This window comes from Pelodiscus sinensis, chromosome 9 (assembly GCF_052426305.1).
Source record: "Pelodiscus sinensis isolate ZL-2025 chromosome 9, ASM5242630v1, whole genome shotgun sequence".
In the NCBI taxonomy this organism is placed as follows: Eukaryota; Metazoa; Chordata; order Testudines; family Trionychidae; genus Pelodiscus; species Pelodiscus sinensis.
In genome coordinates this window covers 19,731,021-19,746,967 of record NC_143060.1, presented here as the reverse complement: position 1 = coordinate 19,746,967, position 15,947 = coordinate 19,731,021, and the positions used below count along the sequence as shown (strand labels likewise).

At 42.3% G+C, this 15,947-nt stretch overlaps 1 protein-coding gene across 1 annotated transcript in view; it reads right to left on the bottom strand.

Annotated features, from left to right (window-relative positions):
• CACHD1 (cache domain containing 1) overlaps window positions 1-15,947 on the bottom strand; it is a 191,296-nt gene that overhangs the window by 89,166 nt on the left and 86,183 nt on the right. The window contains exon 3 of the mRNA XM_006125035.5: window positions 15,597-15,745. Within this exon, the coding sequence (XP_006125097.2) occupies window positions 15,597-15,745 (149 nt within the window). The remainder of the gene's footprint in view (window positions 1-15,596; window positions 15,746-15,947) is intronic.

The window sequence follows — 15,947 nt, the reverse complement described above, 5'->3', positions numbered from 1 at the left end:
CCACAGTGCCGCTCCTCGGCGCTACTGGACCAACCCGTCAGCACCCCAGCTGCTCTGCCCTAGGTGTTCCCAAGTCAGCCGCTGCTGATACTGATCAGCGGCTGACTCCAGGAAGCCCGAGACAGAGCTGCTCTACCCCGGACTTCCTGGAATCAGCCGCTGGTCAGTTTCAGCAGCGGCTGAATCGGGGACGCCTGCAGCAGAGCAGCTGGAGTGCTGCCGGGTTGGTCGGGTAGCGCCGACCCTTGGCGCTGCGAGACCAACCCGTCAGCACCCCAGCTTCTCTTGGGGATGCCTGAGGCAGAGCAGCTGGGGGGCTGCTGGGTTGATCCCACAGTGCCGCTCCTCGGCGCTACTGGACCAACCCGTCAGCACCCCAGCTGCTCTGCCCTAGGTGTTCCCAAGTCAGCCGCTGCTGATACTGATCTGCGGCTGACTCCAGGAAGCCCGAGACAGAGCTGCTCTACCCCGGACTTCCTGGAATCAGCCGCTGGTCAGTTTCAACAGCAGCTGAATCGGGGCGCCTGGGACAGAGCAGCTGGGGCGCTGCCGGGTTGGTCCCCGCAGCGTCGCACCTCAGCACTGCAGGGACCAACCCGTCAGCACCCCAGCTGCTCTGTCCCAGGTGTACCCAAGTCAGCTGCTGCTGAAACTGATCAGCGACTGATTCCAGGAAGCCGGGGCAGAGCAGCTCTGCCTCTGGCTTCCTGGAGTCAGATGCTGGTCAATTTCAGCAGCTGCTGAATCGGGGACAGCTGGGGTGCTGCCGGGCTGGTCCCACAGCCCTGAGGGGCAGCGCTAAGGGACCTACCCAGCAGCACTCCAGCTGCTCTGCCCCCGGCTTCCCCGATTCAGTCGCTGGTCAGTTTTAGCAGCGGCTGAATCGGGGAATCTGGGGGCAGAGCAGCTCCAATGGTCCGGCTGCCCGTAGCACTTCCGGGTTCCTGATGGTGCCGGACCATCGGAGTTTTACTGTATTATCCTCACTCTTATACCCTCTTTATTCAAATGATTTTCTCTCATTGACAGACCAACACTTACTTCCCCTTCTCATTGCCCTTTGATAGAGAAGCTTCATCCTGGGGAAAAAATGTTATAAATCACAAGAGGTGGGTGTTTATCAGTAAGCACTTTATATTTACAGAGCATTTTTGGGCAAACCAAGCCACACAACATACCAAAGAAGTAGGAGTATTATTATATTCATTTTCCCAATAAGTACAAATTGGGCACAGAGAGCTTGTGGTAACCCTCAACATCTCAGCAGCCAGAAGACAATCCTATTCTGCCCCCTCCTCATAGTCTAAAAACTTCACCGCTATATTTTCTACGTTCTATTTATTCAAGCAGTTAAAACAGCACAGAACATATACAAACAATGCAGTATACATTTGTAATATGGTAACTAATACAATATGAAGACTAAAAGATTAATGGCATCCCTGAGACAGAATTCTTATAGCTTTTGCTAGTATTGAGTGCTCCTGTAAGGGTTAGATTGGGAACAGTCTCTCAATTTATTTTCAATTGTTGAGCAATCAAACTGCTTTTTCACCTTTTCCAAAAGGGTTTTATTTCAAAAAATTTAAGTTAAACCAGGTTCAGCCACTTCTGTGGCAGGAGGCAATCCATATTCTACATGAAATGTTGGTGCTCACACGGCCATGAGCTTGTTGGGTGTTTGGGGGAAGGAGGTGTCTTTGTCAAAAAGCAAATTTGAAAAAAACAAGCAAACATTTCTGTTTGTAAGAGCATGTCTGTAGTAACAGAAGATATTATACCTTGTATATTATATACACAAGAATTTACCACTTGTTTCTTTCTGACTTAATTTAAAGGTCATCACTTACAATGTATTGCTAAATTATGCAGCAATATCTCTCTCCATTAAATCAATTTGTTGTTAATTTCCTGGCTTTTGATGTCTTGATTTCTCAACTCTATGTAACCTGACGTTAATTCTAGCTTCTTTATTTATTTACTAGCAGAGCTTGTACCTTTCTTATGTGAAAATGTGCAACCTGCAAAATCATTTAGTTTGGAAGGAGAGGTAAACTCTACAAAAATGAAATTTGCAACCAACTATTAATTACCTCCATTGCTAGATATAAACAGGGCCTGATTTTTAGCAATATCCTACATTTTTGCAGGCTGAAATTCTAGTATGGAGACTAACTTGTATCTCATCTGTTTTGCCAAGTCCCCCTTCTGAAATCTGGCCCAAAATGTTATAGGTGACAATATTCAAATCGTTGTATATTAAAAACCCCTCAGAAAAACTATATACTTGGCTGTAATTAGTCTCTGTATGTACTTAAATAAGATCAAACCATTGGCTGAAATTCAGTTTTAAGAGAAGTAACACTCGCTCCAACCCGCTCCGCCTCTTTTTATATATAAAAACCCTTCCTTCTGGATTCACTTTAATGAACAACTGATCGAAACTGAATCCCGAGGGAGAAAACAGAACTGTGACTCCCACTTTGATCTCTTCCCCATGGAGAAATTCACTCCCTGCCTAGCTTGCAAGATGTTCATTTGATTGACATTTGCTCTGATGTGCAAACTGCTTTGAACTTCAGACATTTAATTCCCATCAGGCTGCAATCATTTTTATTCTCCTTCAACCGGATTTACAAGCAGGAGATCAGCAAATGCAGAAGATAAAATAAATTTGCAGAAGCTTTGAATCTTACATCAAAACAGCATTGAAGTGAGCTCCAATTGGATTTCATTCGGCCTCAATTCACAGTGTAAATCAGCTTCTTCGGTGAAATTTCAGTTTAGAAAAAGCAGGGGGATGTATATAAATGTGACATATCTGTTGGCGTGTGCCTACTGTATTAAGGTCAATTTCTTTTCTCTCTGTTTAAATGCCTGAAAAGGTGGTTTTGGTGGGTAAATGCAGCTATGTAATACAAGACGTTCATTCAAAATTCATCATTTTCTTAAAATTCTTAAACAAGAATGTTTTATTGATAGCAAGACATACCTGTCAACTCAGATATTTTATTTATAAATATATTTACTTACTGTAGGATTCAAATATCTAAATAATTGGGAAAGAAACTGTGGTTTTGTTTTTTAAAGTTAAACGAAAATGGCCTCACAAGCAAATCTTCTGGGGCCCCAATTCAGCAAATTCACTTAGGCATGTGCCTAACTATAACAAAATGAGCAGCAGCATTATTGACTCCAAACAGTGCCTGAAAGAGGAGTATGTTTTCTGTCACATATAAAGAAGGTAAATTATCTGAGTCACGTGCTTGGGAGAAATACTGCAACACATGCACCTTCTGAACAAGCTGCTGTAGCAAAACCCTCTGTAGCCTGAAGCACAGGCACACTTCCTCCCACAAAAGATAAGTTATGTTCCAAGACAGCCAGCTCCTCAATGCCTGTTAATTTAAAAGTCTGTTTTTTATACATGCAACTCCAGATTCCCTGAATACCCACAGCCTCCTTTGTTAATCTGGTCAGCACTAGCCAACACAGTTGAAATTCCCTTTAGTAATGGGCAACCAATTCTCTTTTGGAAGTGCAGCACTTTAAATACTAACTAGAGCAAAACATTTTTTCTTTTAGAAGGGATGGGATTCCTCTTATCTCCCACTTAACTGCTCGTGAGCAGCGGATAAACAAAGAAAGAGCTGCAATAAAACTGAACTGCATTAGAAAATATTTAACCACCTGTTTAAAAAGGAGAAAAGCCCAGACCACTTCTGAACCAGCTATCACGTTCATAAAATAAATGATCTTCAAAAACAGGTTTGTAGGTTTACTTATTTAAACAGCTACGTTAAATGAACATAATCCAATGTTATCAAGGAATAGGTTACACTGATAACCTATTACTCCAGTCTATCTTTTTACAAATTGAGACAGATAAAAGCATTCTATAAACGCCTATCAGCACTACAGACAAAAGTGCAAAAAAACCAGACCTCCAGCAACCTCCCAAAGTGTGTAAACAATGCCAGCTCAACATAGGGAAAAGTTGCATATGCAACTTTGTAACATCTAACAAATACCATTACAGAGTACTTGAAATAAATATTATTGGGGATTCATAAAAATTTTGTATATACATTTAATATTGAAACAACTTAATTCTGTCCTCCAGGACAGAAGGCGGGATCTGCACTGCACATGTGTGAGTGTGCATGCATGTGTCATACACTCATGCAAATAAGGATCTCCTCTCAGAGATGACCCACTCCCGGGGTCATCCTCTTCTTCACCCCATTTGCAAATTGATACAGGACTGCTGGGGAAGGGTATTAAAGTATGTAGGAGGGAGAGAGGAAACCAAGATCTGGTTAGAGAACATTTTGTCTATCTAGAAGGAAGTCAGTTCTCCACCTCTTCTTTTCTTTAGTGAATAGCAGTTCTTATGAAGGCGGAGAATGTAAACTGACAGGGATGGAAAAGGCAGCATCAGAACTAGCTCCTTCATGTAACTCTCACACATACGGTTGGGGAAGAGGTTGTGATCTTTTCTTTCTGAAATAACTCTTACTACAGTTATCCATGGTTTTGTGACCCCCGACTGCACTCACTACAGGTTGAACCACTCTAACTGGGCACTCTACAGTCCGGCAACATCCGTGTCCGGCATGATTTGAGTTAGCCGGATGTCCACTGATCATGGGTGTGGCAAAGTTTCCTGCGGCCCCATAAAGTTTGTTTACAGCTGCGAGTCCTGGCTCTCCGTGTTCCGTGCTGTTATTTAGCTCCACTCTAAATGGTCTGTACTAATCACAGCTCTCTTCTCCAAGCAAAGAGTACAGGGCACTTGTGCAATCTCAGGCAGAAGTAGTGTCCATAGGCCATTAGGCTACTGGATCCATGTAACTAGTCCATTAACTAGCTACAAACTCCAACCTCCCATCCCTAGGCTTATTATGAAACTGCACTTCATGGTGTAAAGTGGATGCAGAGACAATTCATGTTACCCTTCCCATGTGCCATAAAGTAAGCTGCTTCTGCTGCATTTTGGCCCCTTACTTAAGGCAGAAGATTCTGGTCCTAAGAAATCGACCTTGCATTAGCTGGCCGTGCAGACCCTGCTGCTGCACACTGTGCATTCTATAGCATGCTTTGATCTATCCCACTTTGAAACAGGAGTAGATCAAAGTGCACTATGGTACTTTAAGTGCATGGGCACAGGATTGACATGGACAAGAAGCCCACAGACAAATGTAATGAAAATGCACAGCAGGCTAGTATGAGGTCAACTTACCCCCCTGCTTGGAGTACTGTCCATAGAGACAAGCCCATAGCGAGACCTCATTTAGAATACACACACAATTCCAGTTGCCTTTTTCAAAACAGAAATACAGTGGAAGGCAACCAAAATTATTCCAGGATACAGAATTTTAAATCCAACATATGCTGACATGACTATAAAACACACTGCTCTAAAACCCAGGACAGCATGTCACACCTGGAACAAAGTTAGCCAAATTTTCACTAATTTTTAAAGGATGTCAATTGAAAAAAAAAATCTGCCTGGTTATTTTATACTCAGTATAGTAGAGAACACCCTAGCTTCCAATGTCCAAGTTCACTGTATATGAGTGCATTTCTGTGCCTGTATGGAATTCTACTGACTTCAGTATGGTTTGTGTATCCATTCCAGGGAATCTGTATACAAAGAACTTCAGGTTTAGACCTTAAAAATAATCCTCTCTGTTTTTACAGCTCATTTACTTTGTGCATTTGACAGTACTTCTTGTCTAACTTAGTCCCACTGTTTTCTTGATTGCCTGTTAGAGTACTACACAGCACTAGGAGAAACTCACATATAATCTCTTTCCTAGGTCCTACAATAAGGGATTTATTAGTAGCTGCAGTGATGTTAAAGTATGATTGCCAAATCAGCACATGGATAAATGGGCAACTTTCATTCCCAGAGTTTCCAAACTACTTAATCTGTGTTTCCTTGGGAGAAGAGATTTTAAGCATCATAAATGGATGACATAGTCTTATGTAATGGGGGTTTATTAAATCAAGGAGCAATGCAATTCAATTAAACAGCATTTTTGTAAAAAGTACCACTCCAATTCAATCATAAACTATGTCTGGAGCCTCGTGACATCTGCTTTTCATGGCTTACTCAGGCTTCTTTAATGTGGAAACCCAAGCTTAATTTTTCCCAGGGGATGTTATGAGATTAAAAGATCCATACTATTTTCCCCCTTCTGCCTTCTCTTCTTCTCAACCACACAGCAGGCTAGCTTTCCTTCTGAGAAGAGGTAGGGAGAGCTTTATCTGCCTCTCATCAACATTTTTCTGGTTGGCTGAAGTAGTGATACGTGCTCTCTCTTCCAAGGACTCAGTGTGCGGGCACAGCAGCATTCCCAGTCTTTAAAAGCCTGGGAACAGGGAACAAGCTCAGATCTGTAATTCTGATCTGATATACTTCGTTACCACTGGACTGCCTTGGTCAATACCATGTTTTTGCACCTTCTGCACTCAGCTGAAATGGTTTGCAATTACCTGTCTGGCATTAGCCCCTTTCTGTTCTGCAAGAAGACAACAGACAGCTGTAATGGAAGGTAGGGAAGGCTGGCTAAGCACATGCTTTCTCTCACCAATGGAATGCTCCTATCAGCAGTAGAAAACAGACCTTTATGAGTTTGTTTGCACAGGGAGTGATAATATGACCACCAGTTTTTTGGTCCAGCACTACAGAGTTATAACCACTTATCCAAATACAGTAGAAGGAACATTTTAGGCTGTTGGAAAATCCCTAGGAAAGAAGTCGATCCTCTCCCAAACCCAAGGAAATTTCTGATTCTGTAGAGATTATCCAAGGGTGCTTGCTAATACTCATTATAGTTTACTACAGGGAACTCTTCTTGAGGTTGACTTTAAAGGTCCTTTGAGAAAGCAGCCCTTTCGGAGGCACAGCTGGCTCTCTCTCTAACACTGAACTTCTTTGGGCTTCTTTGAGAGAAGAGAAAGTAGATTTCTACCAGTCTGCAGGAAGGACATTACTTTGTCCTTAAGAAACAGTCTGTCCAAGAGTTCAGGTGCAAGAGGTACACTAGGCTTAACATTAGAAACTCACCACCCAAAGGGCCCAGACTCAGGACATGCAAAACCTCATGTCTTGAGCTACCAGACTGTGGAGGCAGACACCCTCTCAAGGTATGTCTACACCGCACACTTATTTCGAAATAAGCTATCCCGGAATAGTGATTCCAAAATAGCTTATTTCGAAATAGCACATCTATACTGCAGGGAAGCCTCAAAGTTAGCCTGAGGCAGGCTTCCCTAATGTAGACATGCTATCTCGATTTAGAGCCCCAGGAGGCACTGGGGAGGAATAACTTATAATGGCCCTGGTGAGGGACTATTTTGAAATAGCAGCAGTGGGGCCTCTACACACGCCTTATTTCGAAATAGCTATTTCGGAATAGGCATTATTCCTCGTAGAATGAGGTTTACAGATTTCTGAATAAGCCGTCTGTTATTTGAAAATAAAGGAATGGCTGTGCAGAGGCTCGCATTGTTATTTCGAAATAACGCTCATTATCTCGAAATAACAGTGTAGTGTAGACGCACCACAGAGAATCTAGGACTGATCTATATGAGCCTCGGAAAGATGCTCATGAATGTCTGTGGGTTTTCTGTGTGCCTTCATGTACTGTCTGAATCAAACCACTGCAGAAAAATTGGTCTGCATATGATGCACCTGCATAACCCTTTCACCACCACCACTATTACATACAGCTATTTTCTTCTGTATTTAAACCTTGCTGAAGGGCAGCGATGAATACAAGGAACTGGGCCAGAAGCAGAGATAACACAAAGAATGGAGAAGAAAGATACGAGGTGCTCTGTGACTCTGATTCAGAACTCCATCTCTATTCAGCTAAGCACTTAGCTGTGTATTTCATTTTATGTGATTAAATCCCACTAACATCATCAGCACATGCTTAAAGGCTTTGCTAAATAGGGATGGGCTTCAGCAATGCTCTGGCATTTTGCTGAATTAGAACATTTGGAGACAGTGGTGCCAAAACTGCTCAACAGCCACTTACTGCTCTGCCTTGGTGATATGACATGAAGTAGAACGTGCATGTGTCCATGTGTGAGAGAGAGAGAAAAAGAGAGAGCGCGCACGCACAAAACAAATATTCCTCTGCACACACTTCCCTCTGGGGAGAGATTGAATGAACAAACACGACAGCATGTCAGTCATGTCGCTACTGCAGTACTGGAAAGCACTCAGATACTACAGTGTTGAGTGTGGGGAAGAACCTACAGAGAATAAAATAGCATATAGACGGAGGGCTTCAAGTGGAAGAAATAGTATTATGTGTTCCCCCTTCCGACAGGCCAGCAGCAGTAACCCAACACATTGTATTTTGAATTGTGTCATACAGTCGTTCCATGATCCTGGTACATTAATGCCAGCTGAGTAGTAGCGCTGCCACTGCTGTTAAATGTAAACAGCCCACAGCTGCACTTGTCATACAGTGGGTGGTGGGGTCAGATGAGAAATATATTTTCAAATGTACATTGCAAGTACAATAAAATACAAATTAAAAATCCAAAAATACTACTTGTGAGGTGTCTTAGAAAGCAATGTGTAGTAGTTTTTCAATAAATCCTATATTAGAGCAATTCTAGAAATCTTAAACATTACACAAGAATTATGGTTTAACAAGCCTCTGTTAAACCATCTGTTCATATCAGACTTCCTCACACATTGTTATAAAGGTAGTTCATTTGGACTCTTCAGGATATGAACTTTATCTACAGTGATACATAAAGGCAATAAACTTCACATTGTTTTCATTGTCATCTTTCACTACTTTTAGAGACTAAAATGTCAAGCTTATTTTATGGTGAATTTCCAATTTTATTGGTTCTATTTCCTTTTTATTGGTTTATTTTTATTACCTGATTGCTGTATGCTTGTTTTCACTCATATTAAGCAATATAGCAATTTTACATCTAATCCAATGCTCAGATTGTCAAGTTTATATACCAATCATAAATTGTCACACTTTAATCCATCTTAGTCAAAATAACACCCTCCTCTTTCACCCACACACACAAACATCCCTGACTGTTCCATTACTTATTTTTTTCATAATAGCCGGTTACCAATATTTCATTCCAATTTTCCACAAGACGCTAGTAAAATTCCACAGTACTGAATTTACAAAAGGTCAGAGGAGAAATATATGGAAAATCCACTATAAAAATAAATGCTAACAATTTGGCTTCTGATTACACACAGCACTTAAACAGCTATGCTTTCTAACAGTGCCTGGTAATAATTTAATCCTTTAATTGGATTTCTCTAGAGTTCTTCTACACTAGTCAAGATGCTTAGGTTATGCTACTGCCTTTACCACCACAAAAAGAAAAATAGGGAAGCATTAAATGGTGTCATATCCCTTGTGGAAGGGGGGGTCTTATGGCTTGATGTCCTAAAAATAAATTATAACTACAATGCAGGATCATTCATACTGTGGGGTGATGTGTTTAGACTGTTATAAAAGATCACAGGAAAAATAAAATTGGCAAATATAATAATTATCCTTCTATATTTTTTTTCTAGCCAACCCAGACATATTGGGTACCTAAGGCACTACAAATAAACCAGGAGTCAGGAAGGTGCAATTAAATCAGATTACACTGCAGTAACCTGTAATACTTGAAAATATGTAAGTTTTACCACAGCGGCTGTCCTAAAATTTAGGGAGTGCATTAAGAAAAAGTCATAAAGGCACAACAGGCTTTGAAATCAACCTCAAAGATCTGAGCCAGAAATACCCTTTGGGCAATATGCCCTCAATATAATTCTTACTCCAAGCAGATTAAAAGATTTTTTTTAAAGTGAATGATTCGAAAAGAGTTATATGAGAGACAAGTGAAAAACTAAGAAATAGTTTATCTGGGGCCAAGCTTGGGTTGTGGGAGAATACAAGGATAGGTTAATATAGTTAACGAGATACATAGTAAGTGGAACTCACATTGTTTCAGATAAAGGTGGGTAGGTTTTTCAAGAATCAGGGCATAAGTGTTCTTGGGGATGCTACACATAAAGGATAAACAGTCTCAGTTTGTGGGGGTAGAAGCGCATAGGTGCATGGGTGGAACGCTCCCTCGGCAGAGTGTCCCCCAAGGTCTGTCAGTCTCTTGCGGTTCTTCTGTGAAAAAGATACATAGTCCATCAGGGAAGGAAGGAAGGGATTTCCCTGACCGCGTCTCTCGTTGTTGGTCTCAGTTGTTCGTCTGTGTCCCTCGTTGGCGTTCTCACGTTGCACTTGTCTGTCAGCAAAGAAAACAGATGATGTTCCCTGACTGTCTCTCAATCTTCTGTGCTCAGGCTTTGCAGAAGGCCGGGGTCCTCTTCCCAAAAGTAGCCATGACATCCACCAGCATGACCTTCTTCTTCTCCTCACTGGTGACCACTATGTAGGGTTGCAGCAGGCTGTCTGTACTGGGAACAAATGAGTTGACAGTGATGCTACCCAGAGTTGGTGGGAGGGCTTCGACCAGTGGGTCCTGGATGGTGTTGTGGCGGAGCTGCCAGGATCTGGAGTGGGTCTGGAAACCACACAGGACCGTGGGGTAGAGTCTTGTTGTTGAAGATGTACCACATGCGCCACTTGTTGGACAGCCCCATTGATGGGAATGCAGTTGGGTCGGATCCTGTGGACAAACCGTCAATTGGCAAATCAGGTGAAGCTGTCCCTGGGGAGGAAGTGCTTGCTGGTTATCTCAAATACCTTGCCCTAATCCAGTTTCTGCTTCAGGTTCTCCTCATAGTGTCAGTGGATTACATCTTTCAGGCATGATTCTGGCAGGCGGAGTGATGATGGTGTTGACGCATGGCACCAGGACTCCCAGCCCTTGGTGCTCCTCGCATTATGTCCAACAGCAGCTGACCCTCTTCCCCAGGCAGTGAGAGGAGATGCAGGCACAGGACCAGCGAGGACAAGTCTCCCCTGCCTCCCAAACTCAATCTCCAGGGAGTGACATCTTACTCAGAGGGGGCGTGGCAATGCACTTCTGAACTGCATTCTGCATGGCGCTCTAACTGCCATGTCGCACAAGTTGCCCATACAGGGTATTTTAGCGCCGCCACGTCTGGAAATGATATCCATGCTGGCCCACTGGGGAAGTTAGAGCCATTTCTTCACTCATTGTCAATTGGTACCATCTGACATGTTCAAGGGCAACTTGGCCACAACCGAGCTCCTGAGGTGTGATGATCCAGCACACGCCAATGTTTTGTAAATTCAATACAATGGAATTTTGCCAGCCTCCTATGCCATGTCATGCTTCATGACTGTTTTTATTTACTATTGTATGTTTTTATTTCTCCAAACAGACACTACACGTAAAAAGAAGCTTCTTGGCAAAGGAGGAACCATACATGCTCTCAAAATATCAAGCACATTTAGAAATATGCCAGTAAAACTGGTCACTCATATAACACACAATTTACAAACCTTACGAGAGAAAAGGGAAAACACACCACTACTCTCTATAGCACACAGATGTCAAGCTACTTCCCAGAACAAAACACCCCCTAAAACAGGGGTGGGCAAGAGGCGGCTAGCAGGCCAGATTTAGCCTTCCAAGCCGCAGCATCTGGCCCTCACCTGCCTTGCCAGCACCCTTACTACACAGCACTTGCAGCCGCTATAAATGGCAGGCTGCTAATTGCTATGTAGTCTGGGCCAGGAGGAGAAATCTTTGCACTCTGTCCCTGTCCCCTAGAAAAATCCTTCAGCTCCTATTGGCTAATAGGAGCTGAGAAATGTTACTGAAGGCAAGGGCAGTGAATAAAGCCTCCCTCTTTCCTCCGTTCCTGTGCTGAAGCAGAGCCACGTGGAGCAGCCCACCCAGCACACAGGCAGGGAGCCTGTCTCAGGTTCCTGCAGAGCTGCTTGCTGGGAGCCGCCTAGGTATGTGCCTCCCAGCCAGAGCCTGCCTCTGGCATCCCATCCCTCTTTCCTCCCAACTACCTGCCTCAGGCCATCACCCAAACTCTCTGTATCCCCTCTGCCCACCTTCTCCAGGTCACAATCCCTCCCAGGCCCTGCACCCTTCTCTTACACCCGTCCCCAGGGCAGAATTCTTTCCTGCACACATATCCCTCCCTGACTATACACCCTATTCCCCTGCCCTATGTTACCACCCAAACCCTCTACACCCTCTTTTCCTGCTTCTCCCAGGACACAATTTCCTCCCAGACCTTGCAACCCCTCCCACATCCTTCCCCAAGCCAGAAACCTCTCCTGAACCCATACCGCCACCCTGACCCTGCACCCCAAGCCTGTGCCACAGGAGTATAAAGAAAACTTAGATGTTATCACTAAAACTTACAGTGACTTTCAATGCCAAAGATAAACTGTCACTAACAAAAATGGGTAAATCTTAAAAGCTGATTCCTCCCAGCACAGTCTCCACGGGGGGGGGGCGGAGGAGGGCGGGGTCAGGGCAGAAGAGGCAGAGGGAGTGTGGGGGCCCAGAGCAAGCCAGGAATCAGCTGTCCTGGCTTGCGCCAGGTCCCCCCTGCTGTGCTTCAGCCTTTTAAATATATTAAGAGCCAACAGACTCTTTAACACATTAAAAAGGCAGAGCTGCAGTGGGGTTAGCTCCCAGGGCCAGGAGCTAACCCTGCTGCAGCTCTCCTGCTTATCGACTAATCGACTAGTCAATTAGTTGATTAAAATAAATTAACATCCTTATTAGCAAGTAAACTAGAATTTCAATGTAAAACTTTTCATTGACAGAGAAAATATACTAAGTCTGAGTTCATAAACATGTCTTGTTCTTGCAGAACACAGAAATGGATTCCTCACTTCTTATGGGTTTATAGGTCGATAGCACATTTTAGAACAGAGGTAGCTGAGTTCCTTACTCTTCAAATAGTAGACAGTCTGAAACAAATGTCTCTGACAGTTGTGAACTTTCTCACCTCCCTGTTCATGAAATTGGGGTGTTAACTCTAAGACCCAATTCCACCACCTTAAGTGTCAAGCATTAACCATTCCTTTGCTGATCATATTAGTAAATTAGGTGAAAAAGAGGACTGGTGCCCATAAAAATGGAATTGGGAGTGAGTGAGTGAGTGAGTGAGTGAGTGAGTGAGTGAGTGAGTGAGTGAGTGAGTGAGTAAACGGAAAAGAAATATAGGGCAGAAATCAATGTTCATAAAAGTAAAGATGTTCTCTCAGTGAATGATGCTTAATTTGACAATAAGGCAGTTAAAATGGTAACATTAATGAAAACAAAGTTTTACTCTAAAAAAAGTTATGTTTTACTACTTTTCTTTGTACACCTTTTATTGACACCTGTGGAGATCTGCTGTGGAGTTAAGGTAGTTGCATAGTTTTGCATAATAATCCTGGCCCCAGGGTTGTAATTATATATTCAGATTAGTAATAGAAATGTAGCCGTGTTAGTCTGGTGTAGCTGAAGCAAAATGCAGGACTACGTAGCACTTTAAACCATCTTGTTAGTCTTTAAAGTGCTACATAGTCCTGCATTTTATATTCAGTTTAGCACTCTCCATAGAATTGACCCTGTCAAACAACAGCAGACAACCAACTAGGAACCACTTAACTGGTTCAGTTTTATTGTGCCCATTTAAGTATCAGAGAGCTTATCTTTGAGCCTTTAGGAGATGTTCTCTAAATAGAATCCTTTCACCTACCTTTTCTATGTTTTATTAGCTATTTATTTTTCTTAAATCACTTGCTATGAGGAATTTTTAATGATATATATGAACATTTTTCATGGTTATAGATTTGAGGTTCCAACTTGTTCTAAACTCACTCATTTTGTGAGGACAAAGGTGAAGTAAATTTAGAGCATATAAAATGTGCCAAGACACCACTGGGGACAGAAGCCCTTTGTTGATTAACAATGACTATGCAACATAGGCAATGGGCTTTTGAGTTTCACCACACCACCTCCATTTCACCCCCCAACATAAAACGCAGTTGATTGGTGGACTCATTTCTAAGAGATGAGGAGGTAGCTCAAGTTTCCATTCTATTCTATCCTTGGCCTTTTTACTGAGTCTGATAAAATATGAATAACTAGTTAAATTAGTATTTCGATGTGGGGATCTGTCCACTAGGAAATGGACTGAGACCACCAAATTTGCTTCACAAACACCACTGATGTAAAAGGGGCCACACACTGACCACTCTGTAGCATAACTGTCCCCCACGCTCGCTGCCCCCAGAGGTCACTGTATAGTATTGCTGTCCCTCATCAGCCCCCTGCTTTTCCATGTTATGGAAAACAATTGAATTCCAGGCGCATCCTGTTTTCCTGGCACAACCAAACCCTAACCTTGCTTTATGTTAGGAGAAAAGGAAGCTGCATATCAAATTTGGTTGCCCGAACTGTAACCGTTTAGGACGTGTTCTTGAACAAATGGACTCGCAAACAGAAACACAGATGGACTCACAGACAGATAAGAGGTGCAAATCTCTAAAATATATGTATAGATTTGTAGCCATCTGGGGCCTAATCATGTTGAGATTGGGGCCTGTATTCCTGTTTAAATAAATACACACAAAACAAATAATGTTTTCCAACACACCTGAAACCATGCCATCTCCATGGATTATAGCTGTGCCCAGACATCTGAATATGTTGTATAATTGCATTTTATTACTATATTTTGTTACTAAATAAATACATGTTAATGTGATACCTCTACAAATCTGGACACATTGTCATTAGGGGCAGATGTTTCTAATAAATGCTGCTTGCAAAAACTGTTGTTAACATACATTAATCCAACACATCTTTCTCTTCCTGAAAGACTGTTTAATCCAGTGTGGGGTTCAAAATCAAAGAACTCTGCATTGAACTTTTTCTATTACACTTTATAACCACCCAAAAATGACTTTTTTCATTATTTACACCCACAAAAAAATATAGAAGATGAGACTTCAAAAAAAAAAATCAGCCAATGATTTCATTACAGAGAAAATTATTATACTGAAAACCAGAACTGCCATTTTGTCAACTACTCATTTCATTACTACTACACTGAAGAGTACTGTACTCCACAATGAATCCCAGTTTAAAGCACTGTTGTGGCTGTTCTTTAAACTGTTAAGTGTAGACAAAGCCTAAGGGAAGGTTTATACTAGACCCACAAGGTCGGCTTAAGGTACACAACTTAAGGTAAACAAAGTAGCTAGAATCGACATACCCTAAGCAAAGCTTGGTGCCATCTTCACAATGGGAGGTCAATAGGAACAAATGCTTCTGTTGTCTTCTCTTACTTCTTGCAACTGTGAGGAGTATTGGCACCAACCAGGAGCACCCTCAGCATTTGATTTAGTGTGTCTTTACTAGACCTGCTAAATCGAATGCCAGAAGATTGATCTCCATACATATAGACGTGACTAAGAGTGGCACAATCTGGTCTAACAATACTAGTAAGAGCAGGATCAGGACTATTGTCTTGCCATTTTCCAGTGACCACAAAAATGGCAGACAACAGACCTTATTGCAATCCTGAACTATCAGTCTTTCCTTTTGCTTGATTTAATTGGAAAGCATTAAGTAATCTTAGACTAAACACTTACTCCATCATAGACGGTGGAATAGTACAGCAGTCTTGGATTGCAGTCAGAGGTGATGTCAGATGAGCAGTATATGAAGCTTCCACTACTTGCTTGTTGCGATTTACCACATCCAAGTAACGGTTAAACTTTTCCCGAATCTTTTTTGCCAGCTGAAAGCAAAAATATTTAAAATTAAATCAAAGGCTTTTTGCACTATCTTCTGCCATGCTAATGAGTCTGTGTTAGCAGAAAAACAAACGGCATACATTAAAGTTAAAATTCCAGGTTTTATGCAACATATCACTTATTTTCACTGTGCAGATTCAAGTAGTCATCATGTGAGTCATAGCATGGCCATCCAAAGCAATACAT